Consider the following 24,067-nt stretch of genomic DNA (forward strand, 5'->3'; position numbering starts at 1 on the left):
TGAATTGCAATCACCTCTGGCGAGATGCCCAAAAAAGTGATAGTCGAAGTGGAACAGATTTTCGATATATCGACGGGATCAGTATCAACGAGGAGTTTTCTCGGTTTTGAAGGCTGGATTTTCTAGGTAAGATCCCCTCCCGAGCCTTGTAGAGTGTTCTGATATGTCGGACCCTTGAACTGGGCCGTCTTGGAACTTTGATCATCTCTTGGACCTGTATCAAGCCTTGGAACTGCATTCATCCATTGGACGTGTGGTCACCCTGAGACTTGCGTTCACGCTTAGACATGTATTGCCGTGTGAAGTAAATGTTAAGTTCGCATCACAGTTTAGACCGCACATCTACTAGAAGTTTTTCTAAACCCCTCCTAATATCTTCCGACATTCCACTAGCAGCAGGCCTGTTTGTTTCCCTTTCAACAAAAACGTGGGTGTATCCACCTACAGCCCTCACATCGTCCTTCCCGCGCTCGAAGACTCCAACTTCATATGTGACACTTGACTTTCCCAGCTTGTTGACACGCAAGCCCAGATCCACGATTGAGGGGAATCCCACTGACCCGAAATAGTCGGAAGTTGAATGGACAACGAGACCAATCTGGGGGGACGTAGGAGGACGAAGGCCACAATGCTCAATCAGGTAGGAATTGATGATGGAGTCGAATAGAAAGGAATACACGCTATTGTTCATATGATCATACATGTCATTGTCCGACCATCGTGTTCTGTACTCGAGATGGAAACCGTAATCTTCCTGATGTCGTTGTTTCAGCTGAGCAGAAGACATCGTAGACCGTTTCTCCTTTGCTGGGACTTACTCCTTATCGCTATTGAGAGTCTGGCTTTAGCATTTGAATCCCTCGAATCAAGAGCTGAAGTGAGGACCCTTGGGAGTTTCAAAACACTACACCCGAAGTTTAGCCGCCCGCAAATCTAGAAGAATATTTTGTTAGTCTCTGACAAGAAAGTCCGTCACTTATACAAAAGCTCTACTGGCTCCCTCACCCCGTATCGCCGCGTACCTGGCACGCAAGAGCCATGCGATGTCCGCCATGGCGCTGACCGCCGTGGACCCACAGGCAGATCAAGGAGATGGCCGACAGAAAGATAAGCAAGCTTTCATTGCTTCACCAGACGTTATCACGACCCCTTGTGATCCTTGGCCGCGTCCATACTATCTTGAAGATGGCCTTCGTAAGGTACATCCGTATCACTATACATACAACACCTACTGCAAGGAGAGATGGCGTGGAAGAGAATTGCTTGATGTCTTTGCTACCGAATTTCGAGATAGGCCACAGGCTTACTATGTGTGAAGTCCTTAACCTCGCCACAAGGACAATTCGCTGACGGGTCTCAGAAAGACGCTATAGAGCGGGGCAATGTCGTCGTGAATGGAGTCCGAGTACCGACTGTCAAAGCCACCGTCAAGAACGGCGACATAATATCCCATACGCTACATCGACACGAACCTCCTGTGACCGCTCAGCCCATTGGTATTGTTCATGAAGACGACGGTATGATCGTCATCAACAAGCCTGCGGGCGTACCAGTCCATCCTGCCGGTCGCTACAACTTCAACTCTATCATCGAAATCATGCGCGCGGAGAGGAGCCATGCATGGAATCCTTTGCCCTGCAACAGACTCGACAGACTGACTAGTGGCGTCATGTTCATCGGTAAGAACGCTAGAGCCGCTGAAAGGTTAAGTATGCAGATCCAAGGCAGGAGCGTGAAGAAAGAATACGTGGCCAGGGTCATTGGAGATTTTCCTGAGGGAGATATCGTATGCGAGCAGCCAGTCATGCAAATCAGTCCAAAACTTGGGCTCAATAGGGCCAGAGCGAGTGGCAAGGAAGCAAGAACCGTGTTCAAGCGCTTGGCTTACTACCCACCAGCACAAAAGTTCGAGGACGGCAAAGGGAAACAAGAAGACAATAGATCCGAGAAAGAGAAGATTCGAGACTCGAAGATGGAATGGAAAGGCAAAGAAGGTCATTCAATTGTGCGTTGTCGTCCTGTCACTGGTCGCACGCATCAGCTTCGGGTACACCTACAATTTCTTGGCCATCCTATCTCCAACGATCCTATTTATTGCAATCAAAGAGTGTTTGGCCCTTCTCTTGCGGCTGGCGACGCTCTTTCAGACAACGACGAAGACATCATCTCACGTCTCTCGAGGATGGGCAAATCAGAAGTTGCAGAGGCAATGGCCTATCACGATGAAATGATGGACGAGTACAACAAGACGAAAGCCGAGAAGATGACCGGTCACCTCTGTGACATATGTGATACGCCGTTGTACAGTGATCCTGGTGCGCATGAGCTGGGGATATACTTGCATGCCAGGAGATACGCGTGCGAAGAAGGGAAGTGGGACTACGAGACTCCGCTGCCGGACTGGGCTCTGCCACCGCCAGGAATGGCTGGACCGACAGAGGTGACCAAGGAGACCGACCCATTGCATATTGTAAAGGGTCTGGAAACGTTAGAAGTCAGCAAGGATGCTGGCGGAAAGGGAAAAGTGCTCGAGCAGTCTGGCGCAGAAGCGGGCAAATTACTTTGGACACATCCAGGCTAAGCAAAGAATTGCGAACGCCATCATGCGATTTTCCACACTGCAAAGTGAGAGGGTTGAAATATACACGCACTCATGATAATAGCGCCACTATTTTACGAAGTTCCGAGCCCGCTCCTTCCCAGGCGATCCGGACAATGGACATGATCACACCTGCTCCTAGCCTCCCATTCTAGACCGCCAATCCTTCGGTGAAGTTTCGGCTGAGTTCCCGCGGAACATCAACTCTACGATTGATCGTAGTATAAAACCCGTGTCGTATCCTGTTGTTCAAACATGTTGCACTGTGGTCTTAGTCACTCTCCTATCGCAACAGAAAGCTGTGCATGCTTCCGTTAATTCTTGTTCCATCGAGACTTGCTAGTCGCTCATCTTAGAAGCAGCAGCAGCCATGGACGCTCTCATCCATGCGATCAACACCACTTCAATAATTGACCACCATGCGCATAATCTGCTCCTGAGTTCTGACGTAGACGACCATGACTTCATGGCGGCCACCGTACGTTATACCTCCCAAGGCAATTCTTCTCCATTCTTGCTGCCTTATGAGTCGTCAGACATGTCGAAAGAGTTCTCTGCTCCTAAGACATGTCTTGCGACTCTCAAATCCTCCCGAAAGAGTAATGCTGACTCCGAAATCGTCAAGTCTGAAGCGACTGGACCCGCTCTCAAGTTTGCCTCTTCGACTCTTTCGCATCTCCGTGCTCTCAAACAACTTTCCGAAGTCCTCAAGTGTGAACCAAACTGGGAGACCGTTAAGGGCGCACTCAGGATGAAGAGGAAAGAACCTGGTAACGCCTGGGCCCGAAAGTGCTTTCAAGGAATCGAAACGGTACTCATGGATGACGGCCTGGACCCATCAAGCGTTTTCCCATACGACTGGCATGATCAATTGACACGATCTAGATGCAAAAGAATTGTTAGAATTGAGAAGGTTGCAGAGAATATCATGACCGATCAGCTTGAACAATATCGTGGACGGGCCCCTAGAAAACATATCGAAATTCGGGAACAAATCATGAGTCGTTTCACTGCTGCTATCGAGGAAGCGATTTCTGACCCTGAGGTTGCTGGCTTCAAATCTGTTATTTGCTACAGAGTAGGTCTCAAGATCCCAGCATTCGATGACAGTGCGAGCGTTGTTCCCCTCTCGGTTGAGGATCTGGAAAGGTTCTCGCGCCGTTTGGAGGACGAAAGATTGAACCCTGACCTTGTTCATCTGACGGCGAAAGTAATAGAGCGCAGCGGATCAAAGAAACCCTTTCAATTCCACACCGGAGTACGTATGAAATCCCGTGCTAGGTCCCATGAACTCGGTATTGATCCATCATGTTCTAGCTCGGAGACAATGAGTACGACCACATAAGACAATGTTTCGAGGAGTCACTCCTTCACTAATCTTTTTGGTAGTATCGATCTTGGATTGTCTAATCCCAGTCACCTCCAACCCTTCATCGAAAGTTACCCGGAAGTCCGCATCGTTCTTCTCCATGCTTCTTATCCGTTCACAAGAGAGGCGGGCTACCTCGCAAGCGTCTATAAAAACTGCTGGCTTGACATTGGAGAAGTCTTCCCCATGGTCAGTCAGTACGGGCAAGAGAAGGTCATCGAACAGGCTTTGGAACTTTGTCCGTCCGAGAAATTGACGTGGAGCACTGGTCAGTTTTCCTACCATTCTGATTTCCAATCAGTAGAGAAGCTCATAGTTGACGCTGTTTGCCGCGAAGACGGTCACTGGTTTCCGGAAACGTATCTCTTGGCTGTTATACAGATCCGGGAAGGACTGCGAAGGGTCCTGGGTACGTGCATCGAGCGAGGGTCTTTGACAAGTACCGAGGCGGTCAAGATTGTGCAAGACATATTGTTCCATACAGCAAATCAGCTATACGAGTTGGAGCTCCCTCTTGTGCCGATCACTTCTACCGTTTTGTCGGATATAAGCCCGTCAAAGGCCTCCTGGACCAAGAACCTTGCCCGACTCCAACCCTTCCTAGACCAAGAGCCTTCCGTCCAATTTCTGCGGCTTCAATGGTTAGATTATACAAATACTCTCCGCTTAAGGATACTACCAATCAAGCAAGCGCTCAGGATGTTCAGCGAGGGTCGATTTGTCGGGATTGTTGAAGCGGTTCTTGGCATTCTGCAACCGGATATTATCTGCCCTGGTTTTTCAGCAACGGACGAGTACATCATGTACCCTCAATTTGCCGGTACGTGCACTTTGGGCTCCTTAGACCCATCTGTGCATTTCAAGGGCAACTGCTGATTCCGACATCTTCACCAGGTCTCCGCTTAGGGAGCCGCAAAGGGTACGCAACCGTCCAGTGCGAGTTCCAGAGAAGTAATTGGGAGGAAGTGCCGAGCTGCCCTAGGACATCGCTTCGTAAACAAATTGAGAAAGCTGGGACTCATGGTGTGGAATTCCTAGTCGGATTTGAGATCGAGGTCGTATTCATGAGCAAAGAGATCAAAGACGGGGAATTCAGCTATGGCGGTGTTCCAATAGATGAGGGTCACGCTTGGTCTAGCGCACGAGCGCTCCACTCAGACGATCTCATGGACGTTATTGAGACCATATTCGAGAAGTTGGAGCGTGCCGGCCTGACCCTTGAGCAATTTCACCCCGAGAGCAGTGCAGGTCAATTCGAATTTATTCTAGGCCCATTACCTCCCGTACTCGCTGTAGATGCGCTTGTGGCTGCGAAGGAGATTATTCAATCAGCCGCTGCAAATGCTGGCATGCGAGCAACCTTGTTCCCCAAGCCTGCTCCCCAAGCCATCGGTACCGGAGCGCACATTCATATATCTTTGACGCCTGCTCATTACTGGGAGATGTTCTATGCGGGAGTTTTGAAGCACCTGAGGGCCATTGCAGCTTTCTCTTACTCGAATGACGCCAGCTACGAACGGGTGGCAGACGGCGTTTGGGCGGGCAGTACCTGGATTGCATGGTAAGACCGCAACCATTACCACCATTCTTCCCCACTCCTTTGATATGTTCGTCTTATGCTTCGGTCTTTTACCAATGGATTCTCTCCATTGCAAGGCTTTGCGGCGCTGACATGCGAGCCTAGGGGCACACAAAATCGCGAGACGCCGCTGAGAAGAATCGAAGGTTCCCATTTCGAAATCCGATGTGTAGATGGCCTGTCGAATCCATACCTTGTCCTGGCCGCTATTATCGGAGCAGGACTGCAAGGCATCCTAGACGAAGAGCCCTTGGAAATGAAGGATTGCCCGAACGACCCGTCAACAATAACAGCCAAGGAAAGAGAGGAGCTTGGAATCACAGAACAATTTCCCGAAAGCATAAGTGAAGCGCTAAGCTATCTCGAAGCGGACGAGCAGCTTCAACACGTTCTTAGCAAGCCAGCTGTGGATACTTATTTGACGGTGAAGCGAGCAGAGAGCGAGATGCTGCAGAAGATGGAACCGGTGAAGAGGAGAAGTTGGCTCATCGAGAGATATTGATGCTGGTTGTTTGCACGGTGCGAAACCGCTGCATTGGCTTTTCGAAACGCTTTACCCGAAGTTTAGATCATGAGAATCAGCCAATACCTTACAATCTCAAGCACTTGAAGTAGATGGATAATCGACTTTGAAGTAAAGTTCTAGTGTATTGGCGTATCATAAGACGCCGCTACTTGCCGTGAATGACGTCCTAAGCCGGGAACATGACGTTACAAATACTCACGTCTTCAATTGACGAAAGAATCTTGTATTCCTGTCTGTTGGGAAGCCAGGGTGTGATAGCTTTTGACCATAACGTTACGAACGGGGTAAGATTGGTAAGGATGGCCAACGTTCCAGAAATCAAGAAGGTGAGTGAGCGGGGTTACGAGGTGCACCTGCAGATTTGCGCATGTTGAGCTAAGGTGATTGCCATACAACCAGCTCGCCATGATTGGCTGTGGGAGCATGGGTGGAGGCATGGCGCTGTTATTCGCAGAGCATGGGATTACTGTCTTACTCAACGACCCGGGCGAAGCTACCGTTGATAGCCTGTTGAAGACTGCGGAGAAGGACGGGATCCGAAACAAGCTGGAGAAACACTTGGATTACGAAGATCTATGTAAGAACCTGGACTCTCCAAAGGTCTTCGTCTTCTCTTTACCGCATGGAACTGTTGGCGATTCTGTGGTGGAGGGACTACATCCCTATCTTGAAAAGGGTGACTTGATCATTGATGCCTCTAATGAAAATTGGCGGAATACGCAACGCCGCCAAGGAAAACTTGTCACTCAAGGCGTCCACTATGTGGTAAGTCTTTGGCTTCTTCACAACAAAGCAACGGCCGCATCTAAGTTCTGCAAAGGGCATGGGGGTCTCAGGTGGGTATCAAGCCGCTCGTCGTGGCCCGTCAATGTGTCCCGGCGGTGAGGATCGAGCTCTGGACATGGTGCTGCCTCTCCTCCAGAAGGTGGCTGCCCGTGACGCGCGTGGAAATCCCTGCGTAGGCAGATGCGGAATGGGAGGCTCAGGGTCATTCCATCTACCAAGTATTCGCTTTCTTCTTCATTGACCGGTTTGTAGCCATTATGTAAAGATGATTCACAACGGCATTGAGCATGGTACGGCCCTTGGGGAGATCTCGACACATAATAGGATCTGAAAGAATTAATGGGCGAACAGGCATGATGAGTGCGCAAGCAGAAGCCTGGCAAATCATGAACTTAGGTCTGGGTATGACATACGGTAAGGGTCTGCGTCCAGGGCAATTCTTTACAGAGCTGACGTTTGCCATAGATGAGATTGGGGATGTATTCGCCAAATGGAACACGGACGGCGAGCTGGTACACAATCCGTTATTGCCAGAACTTCATCATAGACCTGACTTCATTTGCAGAGAGGCACATTTTTAATAGACATTGGAGCTCAAATCAATAAGCAGAGAGACGACAAGGGCAAGCACGTCCTTTCCGTAGTGGAAGACAAAGTTGTTCAGGACATTGATGGCACAGAGGGAACAGGGGTAAGTGCACGACCTTTGAAGAAGGCTTTCTTGGAGACTAAACCACAAGGATAGGTTTGGTCCTCAGAAGAGGCCATCCGACTGCATGTACCTGCCCCGACGCTCTCAGACGCCCACTATGTCCGCGTAGCATCCGCCTTCCGAAAAGATCGAAAGAAGATCAAGGCCACCTTTGGAGGTCACTTTCCGTTGGAAAAGTGGACAGGATCCGAGGAAGAGAAGCCTGCATTCCTTGAGGACCTTCGCAAAGCAGTCTACACAGCATTCCTTGCAGCGTTCGTACAGGGCATCAACGTTATCGACTTAGCGGACCAGGAGAACAAATGGAGCATCAACTTTTGCGAAGTCATTCAGATTTGGAGAAATGGCTGCATCATCAAAGCTGATGTAAGGTCGAGGGTATTCCCCTGTGGATATTGGCTAACGTTGGGCTGTAGTACATTGCTGATTTGCTCGAAGAAATCTTCAAGAATCCAAAGGACACGGACCGAGATCTCCTCCATAACGAAGGTATAGCGAAGGAGCTATCGGCTAACTTTGCAGCTCTGAAGCGAGTCGTAGCAATGGGGGTTCAGACAAATGCCATTATCCCGAGCTTGAGCGCTTCACTGGAATATCTGAAATATTCCGTCAATACAATCTTGCCGACACAATTCTATGAAGCGCAGCTGGACTTCTTCGGCAAACACATGTTCGATTTGAAGTCGGAGCCAGCGGGGGAGCCCGAAACGGGGCATCATCACTATGAGTGGAAGCCAGCGTAGATTGAGTCACCCTTGAAGGATGCTGCTGTGTTGGCGAAAAAATGATATTCATTCTCCAGAGCGAGACAGTCACACGCTTTTTGAGGCCTCGTCCCATTTGTTGAATTCTACTTACATGGTATTGGTCTCGTGCCCAGAGAGTCAAAAGACTTTTGAGGCTCTGCCTGTCTGGTGATGAGCGAGCTAGTAGTAGTAAAGTACCTTACCTTAGGTCTAAAGTAGTACCAAAGACCGGGAGTTTGTTAGCCAATCCTGCGGACAAGCGGGCTATGACTTATCCTTTATGTAATAAGCATTATGCAACGTCGCTGAGATTTTGACCCTGTGTCGTTGTTCTTCAAAATCTCCATCTCGATATGCAGGGAGAAGAAAGCGGAGCAGGAGGATGGGATAGTTTGGCCTATACACCCCGCTGACAGTCAGTTGGGTCAGTGATGAAAGATGCGGGAGATGTGAAGTGAAAGGTGTGAAAAGAAAAGTGTGGAGAGCAGCGGAGGTACTTCCGCTCCTGCCTAGGTAAAGTATACTCGTATACCTGGTCTGGAAAGAGGGTTTGTACAGCCAGCAAGTCAGCCTCAGCCTCACATGTGATGTAAAAGTACCTTAACAAGGCACACGTCGTAGGACTTAGGAGGTAAAGTAGTACCTAGAGTACCTTACCTTACTAAGGTACTTTACCTTTTACACTTTCCTTTAGCCTATGAATTTGCACAGAAAAGAAAGCGATTACTGAGGTACTCGGACCATTATTATCAGTTACTTTTTACCTACTTCTTACTATTTACTTTAGCCTATCGCCATATGGAGGCATTTGCGCTGATACATTACTCGTAGCCTGCCTGATACGGTGGCCCGCTCGTGTGCTCTTAGAAATATCCTTATCTCTCATGCATGCCGACATCCAGTACTCTGACCAACCCGAACATCGAAACTCAGCCTACGGACATGAGCGAGCCTATCTACTACTACTATTACTACCTCACTACTATCTACCTTATCCATTCATCTCCACTCTAATAATCAATCGCTATTCACCGAATAATGTTCACCACTGATCCTTCACCTCTGCGCACGGACGACTCCTTGCTTCGCCACTCATGTCCCTTCATCGCAGGTCATGCCGTGCAGCCGTCTCTCGCTCTCTCTCTCTCTCTCTCTCTTGCCTGCCCTTTTCATTTTTTCATCTTGGAAAAGAAAAGCACGAAGCATTCTTCCTGTGCACGCGAGCGAGCTGACTGACTTGGCATCTCTCACTTATCCGCCATTTCCGTCGGACCTGTCTCCTCGCGCACAGATGAACCTCCGCTGTGGGACTCTTACTCGTCCGACGAATCCTTTGCCCCTTGGCCCATCACCGCCGGGCTCCTTCGAGTCGCCTATTCAGCCCTGACATCGGGCCAAACACCTGCCCGTACCTTCCCATCATGATGGTTCCCCGGGCATACCTCTACAACTCCCACCCCTCCAGTACATCTACAAAACACAACGATGAGGAAACAATGCCCATCTCCGTGGCAGAGCGTGTCTCGAGAAAGGACAAGGCTCCAAAATCAGGCATGCCGCCAAAAGTGCTCACACCCCAGTCAACCACGAAACCAGTCGTAATTCCCACCAAGACTAGGAATGGAGACCGAAGAAAAAGCAAGGACTCCATGTCCCGAGACCGAACACGGAAAGACATTAGCAGCCCGCACGATTCGTCCTCGACGCCTTCGTCTGTTGCAGCCTTACTTGCCATGACCTCGTTGCCAGAGCCAAAGTATCACCCTCGCGCAGAAAATTGGCGCAAAGGATCGATTCGTGCTGGAAGTGGGAAGCAGGACACAAGGCTCAAAGAGATCCCGAGGCGCGCATTTTCATCGTGTAGCCCCCAGTCGTGGGGCATGTTACTCGGCCCGCCAGAAGGGGCCGAACCGGAAAGCTGCAGCTTCGAGAGCGACACGACTTTGGGTCCGTTATCGTCGGTCCGATCCATGTCCAGCGAGTCGATGCCATCTCTGGGAACGGATACGGAGTCACTGAACTCGGCCGGTGACCCGGCAACGCCTGAGCTAGCAATCGGCAGCCGCAGCGGATGTGATAGACGCCAGAAATGTATCTCTGCATCCAAGGGCGAGGATTGCGTTCTCGATCATCCGCTACTGCCTCAAGTGGCTAGGAGGGACCTGGGGAACCAATCTTGTGAAGGCTTTTCAGACGAATTGTCCCCAGGGCCCACACATGCAGCAAGAAGCAGATCCTCGTTCAAATCCAACTTGACAGCATCGTTCCGGAGAATACGGTCTGCCGCCCAATCCTTCCCCACCTTTGCCGCGCCTGCCGTTCCTCCGGATGATTATCTATCTCGATCTCTACTATCCATCTCCCCACAATTCACCGACGAGAGACGGCCTCTGCCGTCTGACGACACGCCTGACCCAGCCTTACGACGATATCTGAACCCCATCACAGTATCGCCCTCGGAATTCCATTACCACCTCGAAAAAGAGAGCCCTTGGTCATCACAGTCCGATTGCAAAGCATCCATACAATTACAAACCTACCGCCGAAGGAAGGGAGGCTCCGACAAGGCCTCCTCGCCTCCCGTTTTCACCTTCCAGCAGCAGGCGCTTGATGCCGCAGACGGCGTCCCGCCTGTGTCGCTTCCTCGTCAGCGAGAGCCTCGCGAGAACAGCCATTTCCTTCGTGTCATCGTGCTCGAGATGAACATGCGGAAAGTGGGCAAACTGAGCGATGCTAGCCCGGGCAGGGCAAGATTGTGGTTGCCGGCTCGGCAGACCGGGAAGATGGGATTGGAAGAGGAGGCTGGAAAAGATGAGAAGAAGGGGACGCCGCAACGTTGGGCGGGCGTCCAGGCGTGATCCTGATCGTTCTCGACGGTTTTTGGTATTTATTGATAGCGTTTGAGCGACATAGATACCTAATACGATAGAGTAGATTCAACAGTATACATTTCTACCCTCCACGCACTTAATTTCGCGCTTCCAAAGTGTGTTGGAAAGATGCGAACGATACTCGTCCTGTCTCATTGCTTCCAAATGGTTCATGTAGAGAGATGCGACGCGGGACGCTGGTGACGCCACCGACACCAGGATCGGTGCAAGGTCATGCAAGGGGCGAATAAGTGATCGTGGTAGCCGGACCGGCTTACCACCTTCCTCGTACGGAAAACGTTCATGCAGACGGCAGACATGGAAATCCAAGGTACTCTAGAATATGAAGGTGATATCGGGGCAGACCCCATATGATATCACAATTCACCTCGTTGAAGCTTACGAGAAGTCGGTCTGCCACGATCGTTACGGCATTCTCCTACTGCAGGTTCGATCCATTCTAGCAGCATGCTTCGGGATATCTTACGGCTCACGCAAACGCATTCCTGCTTTACAACTCTCTTGACCTTCTAACTCGAAACCCGATCATGCAAGTCACTCAAGCGACCTTGTCTACCCTGGGATAGCGCCCCTCCAAAAACTTCCTCGGCATTCGAGTAAACTCCACTTGCTACGGATCGACGTGGTCCATCTCGAGACTGCAGAGGTCAAGGACGCTCATGTTGGTGCGAACCCTACCAACATGATTAGCGATCTATCGTCTTACGACATCACAGGGCAGAAATCAATCTGCCAAACGTAGACTTGCGGTCTTCATCCAGCAGCGTTCTCTCTTGCCAGCTTTGCTCGACCCAACCAACCGTTACAAGGCGTGGCAGGCGTTGAAACCTGAGTCGACGTCAGTAGACGTACACCCAGGAAATCCTCGGCTTCGTCAGCGTTACTCGGATGTTTTCTGTCTCAAAGCCCTTGTAGTGCTTCTGTCCTCTCCTACGAGGACATGCGTGATGCCTTCCTTCAGATCGTTCGTGAGACGCGCTCCAGCAAACCTAGCAGTATCACAGGCTTGCTTCATCCTGAAATCCGATTTCTCGTCCGTCAAGGAAGCGTCATTAGCAAGCTGTCCGTCAGTGTAGAGAAGCAAGCCTTCAAACATCCAGCCTGGAAGCTCCCCCAGATCGTGTCCGTGCTGCTCAAGCTCGCTTTTGAATTCCTTGGCACTGAAGCTGTGCTCGAACTTGGCAGGCTTGGAGTTGAAAATCTGGTCAAAGGTCAGTCTCTCCATTCTTTTTCTCGAAAGGCGCTGAGAATGTCGGCACCTCTTTGAGCTCTCCCACTGTGATATCCCTGGCAAAGCTATCGCCGTATTCATCTATAGCACCTTCAATTTGAGATTCTGATTCCGCAGTGGTGAAAAACATGTGCCTGCCGAGAGTAAATAATGCCTTCCGTTAATGAGATCTAAACATCCTACCTTGGCTCTAAAGGCAGTAGCAACGTAGGCCTGCCTTGGTCCGCTTCGCTCTGCCGGATGTTGTCGAAAACCCAAGATGATTTGATTATATTAACACTGCGACGCTTGCACAAAGAAGCAACGTGGACGGTCCCTTATGTGCCATTAGCACCTTTGAGCAGTCGATGCTCCAAGAAAACCTACTCTGGTCGCCTATACAGACTGTGCCGGGTCTTGAATCATTCTGGACGATCTTGCCACCATTGGACTTGACCAGATGCTCCAATTCCGCTTTGGACTTCTTCTCTGGTTTCTGAGATCCTGTCATTATATCTTCTGTGTCTTAGCTTGACTCTGTTGGGAAGGTCTTGCCAGAACGTACAGAAGTTCAGACCCTCGAATACGTTGATCGCTTTCTTACCAACTGGCACATCACAGAGAACCTCAGCACCTGCTACCGTAAGAAGCTTATTCCTTGGTACTCGCTGTCGTTTCCTCCTGCTATCGTCAATCTTGAATTGCTTTTCTTTTCCCTCCTTCTCAGCATTTCCTTTAAGGGTGATGAAGTCTGTTATTGAGAGCGCAGTCTCCCAGGTACGATCGGTACGAAGCTTCTTGAATCTGGGAAAGCGCAAAGTGAATCCCATCTTGAATTGATCTGTTACTGCAACGGACGCGGCTTTAACCTCGACTACAACCGAATCAATAGGTAGAATCCACTCGTCTGGCCGTTCGAATTGCAGCTGATCTCCGCCTAGTGCAATGTATTCAGTGGGTGGGTGCCTGGAATCCCACTTCCTCCATTTACCGTCAGTTCGATGCCGTAATTCAGCGTAATCCGCTGCAGTGAAGCCACCTCCAACCTTGAAGAAGGAATAGAACTTCATTGGATTGGCGCCTTGACTTATCTGATTTCGATCAACCCGCAGACCGCACATAAAGGATGATAATCTACCGCCGCGATGACCTGAACCGTAATAGCCACCAATGATGAGGCAGTCAAGGTTTTCACCAAACTCTGTCATATATTCAGGTTTGACCTTCATCCAATCATCACTACGTTCGTTCAGGCGATACGAGGAACGAGGATTCTTGAGTACTAAGCCCTCAGATGCCTCCGCCACAACTTTGCGCAGGAGAGGGTCAATTGCTGTAGCAGTTTTGGCTTCTTCGTAGGTGTGAACTTCCATCCTTCGAGCGACGCCTTTGACAGTCCGTTCGAGTGCTCTTCTACGATCGCGTAATGTATAATTTGTTATCGCTTGACTGTTCAGGTAGAGGACGTCGAAGACTTTGTAGAGCGGTCGAATGCTCTTTGTCGCAAATTCATTCTGTTGTTGAGCGAGGGCCGCTGTCTTAAGCGTCCTACAATTGATTTGGAGTAAGTATATCTTCTTTCGAAAAAGGATTTTTGGGGTTTTCAGAGCCTTGTGCTCTCGAAACATGCTTTAGAACTCAAACCGTGGTACCACTTAGGAAGGAATCGCTCCTAGTTGCACATACCCAAACGGTACCATTGCATCTTGCTCGGGGTCCCATGTGATCATTTCACCATCGAGTATAATGTTCTCTACTCCCTCATCAAATGCTTCTTTGAGGTGCCGGGTCAGCGCCGAATTCGGATCCTCAAACCCGTTGCCGTAGAGGTAGGTATACTCCTTTGCTTTCCGTGACCAGAAGCCGAATCTTTTTCCTCCAGGTATCTCGTTGTCGCTGATCATATGAAGTTGCATTCTCTCCCCATCAAGCTGGTGAGGATAAGGGGGTCAGCACTGCCTGTTCGAAGTGGTTTCCCGGAAACCCAAACATATCCGTGAAATAGAGAATTTGTAACAGGACGCAAGACTTCGATGCCTGGTCTAAGAAGAGGATATCTGGACTCCGACACAACGTACCTTTTCTTCAATCCAGAATACAGAATCATCTTCGGTAGGCTTCATCCTCTCGACCATTTTCTGGAGAGAGTTCATCTGAAATTGAGCCAGTTGTGGCTGAAAACACTGCATCAACGTGATTCCCCGCTCTTCCCCCTCTAATCGAAGGGAGGGATCGTACAGCTCCCAGCAGACGCGGCGAAGGTTGGACGACACGTTGAAGAGACTATCCGCGTCGGGATGCCAAATACTAAAGAACGTTTTTTCTGTAGCCCCTACCTTCATCTGACGGAGGATGATTCGAATCAACCACATCATCTCCTCAGCGTTCATCCTCTTATAGAACTCTGCAAAAATCGGCTCTTGGGCATCTTCTTTCTGAGCGGCAGACAGCTTGTCAAGAAGGTCATTGACTTCGCCAATTGTCATGTTTCCGACTTCGGTAAGAATGGGTCTTTTGGAGATGGCTTCGTAGCAACGACCTGCAAAATCCCCGGCCATCCTACTGACTGAACTTTGTCCAGGCTGTTTCCAATTGAGCAGACTGTATGCGTCCTCGGCATCTTTGTTAAGTCTCATAATCTTGATCAGTAGCTTTGCTATGGTCTTCTCTTTGAGACCATACATAGCTCGCTCCCTGTCCTTCTCTGGGATGATAAGGCGGAAAGCCGGGTGGATGTCATTGCCTACCTCTTTCCTCCATCTCGAAATGAAACGCTCGATGATGTTCTGGCGAATCTCATGTGGGTTTTGGCTAGTCGGTCCATGGGGGCCCTGTTTCTTTCTTGCCATAACTGGACCAGTGGGCTTCTTTTTGTTGTCATTTAATGGATTGAAGAGAGCCAAGAAAAGATCATGAAATGGAAGAGTCTTGGAGTGATTCCGCGGCCGATTCGGGAATTTCTCATCCAGTTCCTCGTCTCTAAGGACCTGGGCATACATTGAACCATCACCGGTGGTGCCGGCACTCCCTGCATCATCCATCAATGAGTCTGGCATGTGTGCAACTCTGGCTTTGGTCTTGATATAAGTGCTATGTTTGACAATGACAACAATATCAGCAGATACTCGTAGTGCTGTTGAACGTCGGCAATTTTCTCAACAGGGTCTATATTTCTGTACAACACATAAGGATTTGTACACTAGGTACCTTATTCTAGCGAGTCTAGGCAACATGAGTGGCAACCTACTTTAAGTCCTGTATGTAAGGTAAAGCAGGTACCTTGGTCAATCAGCACGACTGCACGTGATGCACTAAACCCTGTCTAGCCTTGACATCCCCCCCCCCATTCTCCCGTTCATAAGAAAATTCCGGTTCCACTGACTGTTCGAAATTGTAAGGCGAAAAGACATCTTTCCTTCTCCTCCTGATACAGCATTCAGTTTTTCTGTATAGTTACAAGTACACTAACAAATCCAATGAACGGTATCAGATCCATGGGAGGATCCTGGTGAGGAAAAGCCAATCGCTTATCTAACTACCGGCGGGAGATCTAAACATCGACGTGTCTTCTGGACTCTGGTGCCAGAGCTACCTTACGTTTCATTATTTCCCCCCTCGTTCCTCCCTATCTGTCCCATGTCAAAGGCGCCCGTTTGATATTGCAAAATGCGGCATTGGAGAAGGTTTCGGAATGTTGGGCGACGTGAGCCAGTAGTATTGAAGACCTTTGTCAGGCCAACTTGCTCACGCTTATCTCCCCTTTGCTGTCATGTGCTACTACGTTGGGAAATTAATCCCCTCCGTTTACTTATCTAACAAGCCAAATCGTCTCCTTCGCCTTTGGTCCCTTGGCAAGGGTTTTGTCTTTTACTCTCTTCGCGTTCGCCTACTCTCTTCTTCAACACTCAACCTGATTTGTCTTCACCATTACAATCCTTGGCCCACGCTCGCCCATCAGTTTAGATCGTCTTGTCCCGTAATACTTCTACGGGTACAATTAATGCTCGGGATCAGCCTCCGCGTGGGATGGCTGGTGTACGTTTCTTATCTTGTACTCGCTGCTGGACTAAGCGCCGCAGGCGACTCCGTGACTTACCCATGTCCAGGAACAACACTTCATTCAGCCTTACGTCTGGACGAGGCCAGTATTGAAGACCTCAGTGCTCTTCAAGCCAGCGGCTTGATGAGAAGCGTAGACCTCGTGCATGCATGTTCTTCCTTCGTCTCTATCTACCTGTTGTTTAAAGCTAAGTGTCAAAGGCATACATTCAACGTATAAGCGAAGTCAATCCACTTCTTCATGCTGTGAGTGAGGTCAATCCAGATGCCTTCCTTATTGCGCAGAATCTGGACAACGAGCGTGCTGCTGGCCGCGTACGAGGGTAAGGAAATCTATGACCAAGACATTCGTGCAGCTCAGGGCTGACAGAAGAAGGCCTCTGCATGGAATTCCGGTACTCATTAAGGTTACAGCTCTTCGTCTGATACCCAGAAAGCACGTACTTACTTCTACAGGATAACATCGCGACCCTTGATCGAATGAACAACACAGGTAGTATATCTTGTCCCGTTCTCAGCAAAGAGCTAACAAGAAAAGCTGGTTCGTTTGCGCTGCTTGGGGCCTCAGTCTCTCGTGAATCAACCGTGGTCACGAAATTGAGAGAAGCAGGGGCTGTCATGTTAGGCAAGGCTACAATGGGAGAATGGGCGCAATGGAGGTCGGGCAGAGCGAGCTCTTCTCATGGATGGAGCGCCTATGGCGGTCAATGTCTCGGAGTGTACTATCCTCGACAAGATCCCTCTGGAAGCTCCAGTGGTAGTGCCGTGGCGGCATCATTGGGTCTCGCATTGGGAGCGTTAGCCACCGAAACCAGTGGGAGTATCGTTCTGCCAGCCGAGAAAAGTAACATCGTTGGCATCAAGCCAACTTTGGGTCTCACATCGCGAAGTATGGTCATTCCCATAAGTATCCGCCAAGACTCCATTGGACCTGTAGCACAGAGTGTGAAGGATGCCGCCATTTTGCTGAGCGCAATAGCCGGGAAAGATACAAATGACAATTGGACCTCTGTCCAGCCCTTTGACAAGGTGCCTGATTATGTCAAGGCCTGTAATTACTCGGCCTTCAAGGGCGCTCGTCTTGGTGTACCTCGAAATGGTATCGATCACTTCCTTGACAACAACACGAAGCCAATCATGGCTGCCTTCGAAGCAGCGCTCGATCTCATTCGAGATTCCGGGGCAAGTGTTGTTGACGAAGCCAATTTCGCTCTGTTCGATGTCCCTGCGTTTTCCCGGAACAGCAATGTTATAATGCGCACCGACTTCACTGCTGGACTCTCAGCATATCTGGGAATGTTGAAGACGAACCCTAATAACGTAAAGAATCTGGCTGATATAAAAAGATTCACAAAAGACGACTCTCGCGAGGAGTATCCTGATCGCGACGTATGTCTAAATTTGCTGCCTTTGCAGATTGAGACTAACACTTGAATAGACTCATGTTTGGGACTCGGACTTTGACCTTAATATCACTAACGAGTCTAAAGAGTCTTATGACGCATATCAAGCCAATCTGCATATGGCTGAGGAGCAGGGCATAATAGGAGCTCTCGATCGGTTTGGTCTCGATGCGTTGGTAATGCCAACATTTGCCTCTTTCCATCTCCCTTCGATCGGAGGGCTTCCCATTGTTACGGTCCCGTTGGGTTTCTATCCTCCTGACACAGCAATTGCCATGAATCTCAAGGGCACCTTGGTCAATGTTGGTCCTAACGTTCCGTTTGGGATTGCATTTGTAGGCCGTCAGTGGAGCGAAGAGACCTTGATCTCGCTAGCATACGCGTTCGAGCAACGAACTATGATCAGGAAAAAGAGGAAACCCTACATCACTCCCACATTCGAACTCGGCGACAGTCAGACACCGCCGCTATCAGAAGACTCAAACCACACCTTGATATCGTCGGAAGTTGCGCACGCTGTCCTCAAACGCGGCATGAGCAATTTGTTCTCCACGCGAAGCTGGTCTTGGTCTCTGCTTGCTCGGGCCGATAGCTCGCTGTAAGTAAAGTAATCATGACTGTCAGGATGAGCGCCATGAAGATGCACGACGCTTCCAAGGTTGAGGTAGTATGGTGTTGATTGTCTTCTGGAGTATTGTTCACGAAGGGGGCAATAAAGGATAGGATTAAGTAGATTCAATCGTGAATAGACCAATCAGCGCGTATTGAAGCAGGCTGCAGGGTAGAATTCAGCGCGCGTGTTGCCGAGGATTAGAACCCTATCCGCCGAGCCGCGGAATGTCACTTTCCAAATCCAAACATACTTTAGCTCTGCGATATCTTGTTGCACGATGCCAGAAAGTCTGGTGCGGCATCCCATTTGAAGCACGATACCCAAAGCATATGGAGTTCCGCCGTTGATGTGCGAGGGTGGCCACGGCTCTCCATAAAGCCCATGGTTCATGACCTCTCGCGCCTCCAGGGATCACTCCCCTTCGAACACGAATTCCCGCGATGTGGGACGACAATCGACGGCTTTTCGAGGGGCTTTCCGTGCCTTCTCCCTAGTTGCCCCGGCAGAATCCTTGCCAAAGTCTCACGTCGGCACTAATGGAGCTCTCGCCGCAGCTACGACCGCTGGAATGGGAATGCGAAGGCAGGGAGTCCAACTCGTCGAGGGGGCCACTTCAAACGGTCAAAAGGAGGAAAGGCTTTCTACGAAGATGCCTCGTCGGTCTGGTGCCTCGGAGAAAGTTGGAAGGTCACGAGAGCAGTCACCTTCTTACGCTGCCGCTTTGCATGCTACCTCCAAGTCCACGCCTGTCAACACTCAAAAGTCTGGCGATTCGACACCAAATTCGCGCCAGCCGTCACCCTTACAGAATATTATGGATTACAGGGTCAACACGCCAGCGGCGATATCTCGCTCGACAGACGGAGCCGTCGGAGGAGCTACTAGTTCCCTCGTGAGTCTCTTCGAATCCAAGCAAAACCACAAAAAGAATATTCCTATTACCCATTCGATCCGTTACGTGACCAAGCCTACATCAGCAATTGCAAGTCCAACACCAATCAAGCCAGCGATAAGGTTATCCACTACTAGTTCGCTAGGTACATTCCCTTGTGCATCTGAGCTAGAAAGGGGTTTCACAGCTTCAGACCCTTCGAACATCACGGATACCGGTGCTGCAGCTGCGGCTGCGCAATCAGTTGGTCGAGCCAGAGCAGCAACATCAAGGTCAAGTAAACCAGCACATCCGATGCTTTTACCACGCACTGTGCCCGAACCCCCAGCTCCACGCCGATCCGGAGCTTATGCGCCACTGAATTCATTATCAGAAAGCGGCCAGAAAAGTGTAACTGACATTCCGAAGGAAAGTGCCTCGTTAGCATTGGCTCAAGCTCGGCCTGCGGAGCCGGGCACTGCTTTACAAGCACCTCGGTCAGACCCAGCATTTCTGCCTTTGAAACTATCTTCCGCTTCACCTTCACGTCCTCTTCTACCAGTCAGATCTTCAACAAGCTTTGAGACAAAGGTTGATTCGTTGGCCAACACTATTGTCGCCGCTTCGCTGGCTTCATCCCGTGCGCCTTCTCCGACGAAACCGCCACCACCACCGCCCCGTCGTCACAAGTCGCATTCTCTATTTCATAATCACCATAGCCAGGGACAGATGTCTCGCACCCCAAGTCCAGCAAAGGTTTTGAGGCAGACAATGCGAGAACCATTACCGTCAGATGACGAAGTAGAATACAAAAAGAAAAGCATCCTTACGAGGAAGCATCCACACAAACATCATGAAGGGAATCGGAAAAGGTATAGGGCTACTGTGACGGAACGGGAGAGACGAAGGTATGACGGTGTGTGGGCTGCTAACAAGGGACTTTGGATGGACGCCGATTCATCGGATAGCGTCCTCAACCTTGTGGTCCGCGACATCTGGAGCCGGAGCCGTCTCCCAAACGATGTTCTCGCAGACATCTGGGACTTGGTAAACATTCAAGGTGGTGACAGGCTCAAACGAAATGAATTTGTCGTAGGGATGTGGCTGATCGATCAGCGATTGAAGGGTAGGAAGCTACCTTTTATGGTTTCCGAGTCCTTGTGGAATAGTGTGCGGCTTTTGCATGGCGTCAAGGTATCCCGGCATCAACATTGAGCGCGGATATTCTTCTGGTCAGGGAGTTTCCAAGATACCCATGAACGAGGAAATCATCCACGAGCAAAAGTTAGCATTCCGCGAATCAACATATAGAGTACAGCACGAAGGCTCAGAAGTAGGTGTCATCTATCGAATAGAACAGTTCAAAATGTCCCAGCCTCAAACCAACAGAGCGACACGGGGATTTGCCCCCGAACTCCACAAGCCTCGCTCAAGAGTCATCTGTGTAGTTGTACACAGAATCCAGATGCCCCTCAACCAGGCAAGTATTCAGTTCCCATTGGATGTTTCTTGTCTTTAACTCTTCGGAATATGGATGTATCAAACCTTGCACGGACGTTGTATACGAGAACAAAATGCATGTGTATGCTATTATCAACACTGACAAATATCACCAACCCAAATAGGGTCGCTGACATAGAAGGTACTTCTTCGGTTCATGCTTTTTCCACATTCCGCCGAGCTGAAGATCCATGGTAATGTGCATGTCACCGGACGAATAGTGGCCGACCTCATATTTTGGCCTCGCGCAATTCAATACACTGAAGAAGAAGAAGGGAAGAGAAGATACATTCAAACAATGCTTCCGGCCACGTGTTCACCGGTTGACGCCTATCTTGGACTGGCAACCTCCTATTCACTTGGTGGGATCTTTCCAAATCCTTGGAATATGAGCAAGAAACAAAAACCATGTCCATGATCCGAAGTAACAGTTCCGTAAGTCGTGACCTTCGGTATTCAGAAGGCATCTTCATCCGTCCAAGCAGACTCGCTTCCCGTAACAAGCCTGCGCCCACTTTCTCCACTTTCTTCCTCGATCACGTTTTGACCATTGATTCCGGTGCCGTACACGCTTTTAACCTTTTTCCCAGGACGGGGTGGTGTGTACCCTCCTTCTGGTTCAAAGCGCTTCCCGGTCTTCGCAGCTCGCAGCTTAGCATAGTACGCTTCGCTTAGATCTACCTCCGGCTCAGAAGCGTCGTCAAAGGTCTCCCAATTCTCCGATCCAGAAGCGGCCGTCGTCGAGGTCGACGTTGTTGATATTTGTCTGCTATCGGCAACTGGCATGTATTGTTGGTGACGAGTATCGTACCGCGCTGAAGCTTGCGCGTCTCGGTAATTTTGAGGTGTGTTTCGCTCTGACTGCATTATGGATGTTGGTACGTATGACATACGCTCTCGGTCATCATACACATCCTCTGGTGTGATCTGCCGAACGCTCCCAGTGGTTGATGATGCAGCACTCTCGCATCGCATGTTCTCCACATCATAAGCACTAGAGGGAGTCGCATTGGGAGGTACAAACAAGTCTCTCATCATTGGAGGTGGGGCCCTCGCAGGTGGCCCCATCTTTCGCATGGTGCTAGTGTCGTATGATGGCCCTAGTGCAGCTGCACGTCGCTCTGGTGAGTTACCGCCGTGCTGCATATTGCCCAATGGAACACGAGCTGGAATCTTAGACGGCGTTCTTCCTCCAGTGGTAGAGACTGAGCTTGCCATAGGATTTCGTCTAAGTGTACCTGCTGGTGTTGCTGTGGCAGATCGAGAAGGTGGGTAAGCACGCATGACACTACCAGCTCGTGATGATGATGGCGCTGGGGCAGATTTCAGTGGTACTTTTTGTGTCGTCGGTGCTGGGCCTGAGGGAGTTTTTGATCTTGGTGGCAAGCTCTTTGCAGCTGCTGCCACTAATTCGTCCAAATACCGTACTCCATGAACTAGGAAAGGCCGGCCGTAGTCATCCTCCCAACGCTCCAAAGTTTTCCTGAGTTCCACCTCAACTTTGGGCAGATCCTTTGCAATCCTTTTCCTCATTTTCTCTTCCCTCAACAGTCGGGTCGGATCACGCTTTTCTCCTTTGTTGTTCTTTCCCAAGAGTCGCGAAGCATCCTGGCTTGCAGCTGTCAGATCGTCTCGATCTGTGATCAATGATCGATGTTTATCGATTAACTGCAGGGTAGGCGCGCGCTGCTCCTTCAATACTTCAAGGCGCGAGATTTCCGCCTCATGTGCCGAAAGTAGAGCGTCGCTGAAGACGTCAGAAAATGCCGGTGCGAATTCAAGCATCTCTTCCTCGGAAAGATAGAGACAATCCCATAGCTCCTGAAGCTTATACCGTGCATCTTCAACGAACAGGTGCAGATTTTGTCGCTTCAACTCATTCAACCTATCCAGCTCCGCCTCGAATTCATTGATGACTCTCAATCCACATCCTCGATTTCCAGCTAGAAATTGCTTGCGGTCCGTCTCTTGCACACCAAGACGATCCCAAAGGCCTTCAACGGTACTCCTTAGCTCCTTCAACTTTCGTTCACGGCCTCGCTTCTCCTCAATGAGCCTGTCGCGTTTGGCCTGCAATCGCTGGATATCGTGTTCGTGGAGTCCTAATTGCTCTGGGGCTTCTCGGTAGTACTTCACGATCGAACTTTCTGTTTGGGCTTGCGGTGTGCCTAGCTCTGCCCAAAGGTTCACTATATCTTCCGCCAGACCTTTGACGGAGGCAATCCGCCGTGTGTACTCCTCATACACCCGGGAAAATTCATTGTCGAGTGATGCGATATATGATGGTGAAAGGTCGAAAGTTGGGGGAAGCGAGGAATTATTTGATGTGGGCGGTAGCGTGATTTGAATGAATGATGGCTCGAGATGGGAAGAATAGGACTCCAGCGCCTGAACGAGTTCTGTAATGCGTTAGCGCTCATACCCTCGACTTGTTCTATATCTTACTTTTGACCTGCTCGAACCTCTCACGGTGGATTTTGGCAATAGTGTTGCGCTTCTCCTTCAGACCTTGTAGGCATCGTGTGAGAGGTACAGTGACTTTCAGCTCCGTATCTTCTAGCAAGTACGCATCATTAGGTGCGGGATCTTCCAGCGACGCTTCCATCTGCTTGATTGTCTTGATCATTCGGTGAGCCTCTTCGGTAAGCTCGCTTTTCTCGCTATGAATGGTCAGTAGGATCTGAGAGATCAAGACGGCGATTGGAGCTTACGCTGTGACCAAGCGCAGCTGATTATGTAGTGTTTCCGACAGAGCAGTGAAGAGCTGTGTTTCATGTCAGAACTTGTCTTTAACCTTTGATATCTCAGCTCGTACCTCCGACTCTCTTGATTCCCTCTCGTGACTGGGGACGCCAATCTCGTCGAACAATCCATGTAGTTGGCCGATGATGGTAGATACCTGCGTAGTGAGATAATTCGAGTCCATGACTGGCCGATTTCAGGTCTCCGTGACTTGGGGCCTCGAAGCCGAGTTTGCAGGGTGGCCCGAGTATCAGAACAAAAGGAACTCTATTTGTTGACCTATCAAATGCGTGCGATTGATGTACCAGTGAAAGTGAGAATTCTTCTGCACTTATGGCATCAGTCGGCAGAGTGTTTCTCCACAAACTGTGTGTTTTCAGATGCGGGTGAGTTGCCATGACGACTATCGATAGCATGTCTCTCGCCGTCGGCTTTACTTTCTTCCGCGCCAACATAGAGTC

General features: G+C 49.9%; 8 protein-coding genes across 8 annotated transcripts; 6 read left to right on the forward strand and 2 right to left on the reverse strand.

The window, feature by feature from the left end:
- Nucleotides 1-1,043: 1,043 nt before the first annotated feature.
- Nucleotides 1,044-2,581, forward strand: HO133_001199 (uncharacterized protein; the record flags this gene model as incomplete). The annotated part of the gene is made up of 2 exons (XM_037292129.1): nucleotides 1,044-1,310; nucleotides 1,361-2,581. 2 exons carry the CDS (start codon nucleotides 1,044-1,046, stop codon nucleotides 2,579-2,581), a joined length of 1,488 nt encoding a protein of 495 aa, XP_037151548.1.
- Nucleotides 2,582-2,969: 388 nt separating this feature from the next.
- HO133_001200 (uncharacterized protein) lies at nucleotides 2,970-6,049 on the forward strand (the record flags this gene model as incomplete). The annotated part of the gene is made up of 7 exons (XM_037292130.1): nucleotides 2,970-3,077; nucleotides 3,225-3,857; nucleotides 3,917-3,930; nucleotides 3,989-4,236; nucleotides 4,306-4,788; nucleotides 4,863-5,529; nucleotides 5,653-6,049. The coding sequence occupies 7 exons, from the start codon at nucleotides 2,970-2,972 to the stop codon at nucleotides 6,047-6,049; spliced, it is 2,550 nt and encodes an 849-aa protein (XP_037151549.1).
- A 323-nt stretch (nucleotides 6,050-6,372) lies between these two features.
- On the forward strand, nucleotides 6,373-8,314 carry HO133_001201 (uncharacterized protein; the record flags this gene model as incomplete). The annotated part of the gene is made up of 9 exons (XM_037292131.1): nucleotides 6,373-6,399; nucleotides 6,473-6,838; nucleotides 6,894-7,060; nucleotides 7,112-7,149; nucleotides 7,211-7,273; nucleotides 7,325-7,371; nucleotides 7,425-7,550; nucleotides 7,605-7,937; nucleotides 7,988-8,314. 9 exons carry the CDS (start codon nucleotides 6,373-6,375, stop codon nucleotides 8,312-8,314), a joined length of 1,494 nt encoding a protein of 497 aa, XP_037151550.1.
- A 1,424-nt stretch (nucleotides 8,315-9,738) lies between these two features.
- HO133_001202 (uncharacterized protein) lies at nucleotides 9,739-11,175 on the forward strand (the record flags this gene model as incomplete). The annotated part of the gene is made up of 1 exon (XM_037292132.1): nucleotides 9,739-11,175. One exon carries the CDS (start codon nucleotides 9,739-9,741, stop codon nucleotides 11,173-11,175), a length of 1,437 nt encoding a protein of 478 aa, XP_037151551.1.
- Nucleotides 11,176-11,865: 690 nt separating this feature from the next.
- HO133_001203 (uncharacterized protein) lies at nucleotides 11,866-15,474 on the reverse strand (the record flags this gene model as incomplete). The annotated part of the gene is made up of 9 exons (XM_037292133.1): nucleotides 11,866-11,882; nucleotides 11,957-12,036; nucleotides 12,093-12,409; nucleotides 12,468-12,573; nucleotides 12,623-12,755; nucleotides 12,806-12,934; nucleotides 12,984-13,966; nucleotides 14,105-14,349; nucleotides 14,497-15,474. 9 exons carry the CDS (start codon nucleotides 15,472-15,474, stop codon nucleotides 11,866-11,868), a joined length of 2,988 nt encoding a protein of 995 aa, XP_037151552.1.
- A 944-nt stretch (nucleotides 15,475-16,418) lies between these two features.
- On the forward strand, nucleotides 16,419-18,482 carry HO133_001204 (uncharacterized protein; the record flags this gene model as incomplete). The annotated part of the gene is made up of 4 exons (XM_037292134.1): nucleotides 16,419-16,619; nucleotides 16,679-16,792; nucleotides 16,934-17,866; nucleotides 17,916-18,482. 4 exons carry the CDS (start codon nucleotides 16,419-16,421, stop codon nucleotides 18,480-18,482), a joined length of 1,815 nt encoding a protein of 604 aa, XP_037151553.1.
- A 399-nt stretch (nucleotides 18,483-18,881) lies between these two features.
- HO133_001205 (uncharacterized protein) lies at nucleotides 18,882-20,579 on the forward strand (the record flags this gene model as incomplete). Its single annotated transcript, XM_037292135.1, has 1 exon — nucleotides 18,882-20,579. One exon carries the CDS (start codon nucleotides 18,882-18,884, stop codon nucleotides 20,577-20,579), a length of 1,698 nt encoding a protein of 565 aa, XP_037151554.1.
- Nucleotides 20,580-21,320: 741 nt separating this feature from the next.
- Nucleotides 21,321-23,790, reverse strand: HO133_001206 (uncharacterized protein; the record flags this gene model as incomplete). Its single annotated transcript, XM_037292136.1, has 4 exons — nucleotides 21,321-23,263; nucleotides 23,310-23,524; nucleotides 23,576-23,628; nucleotides 23,680-23,790. The coding sequence occupies 4 exons, from the start codon at nucleotides 23,788-23,790 to the stop codon at nucleotides 21,321-21,323; spliced, it is 2,322 nt and encodes a 773-aa protein (XP_037151555.1).
- Between the last annotated feature and the right edge of the window lie 277 nt (nucleotides 23,791-24,067).

This window comes from Letharia lupina (assembly GCF_014066315.1).
Source record: "Letharia lupina isolate WasteWater1 chromosome Unknown contig_12, whole genome shotgun sequence".
Classification (NCBI taxonomy): Eukaryota; Fungi; Ascomycota; class Lecanoromycetes; order Lecanorales; family Parmeliaceae; genus Letharia; species Letharia lupina.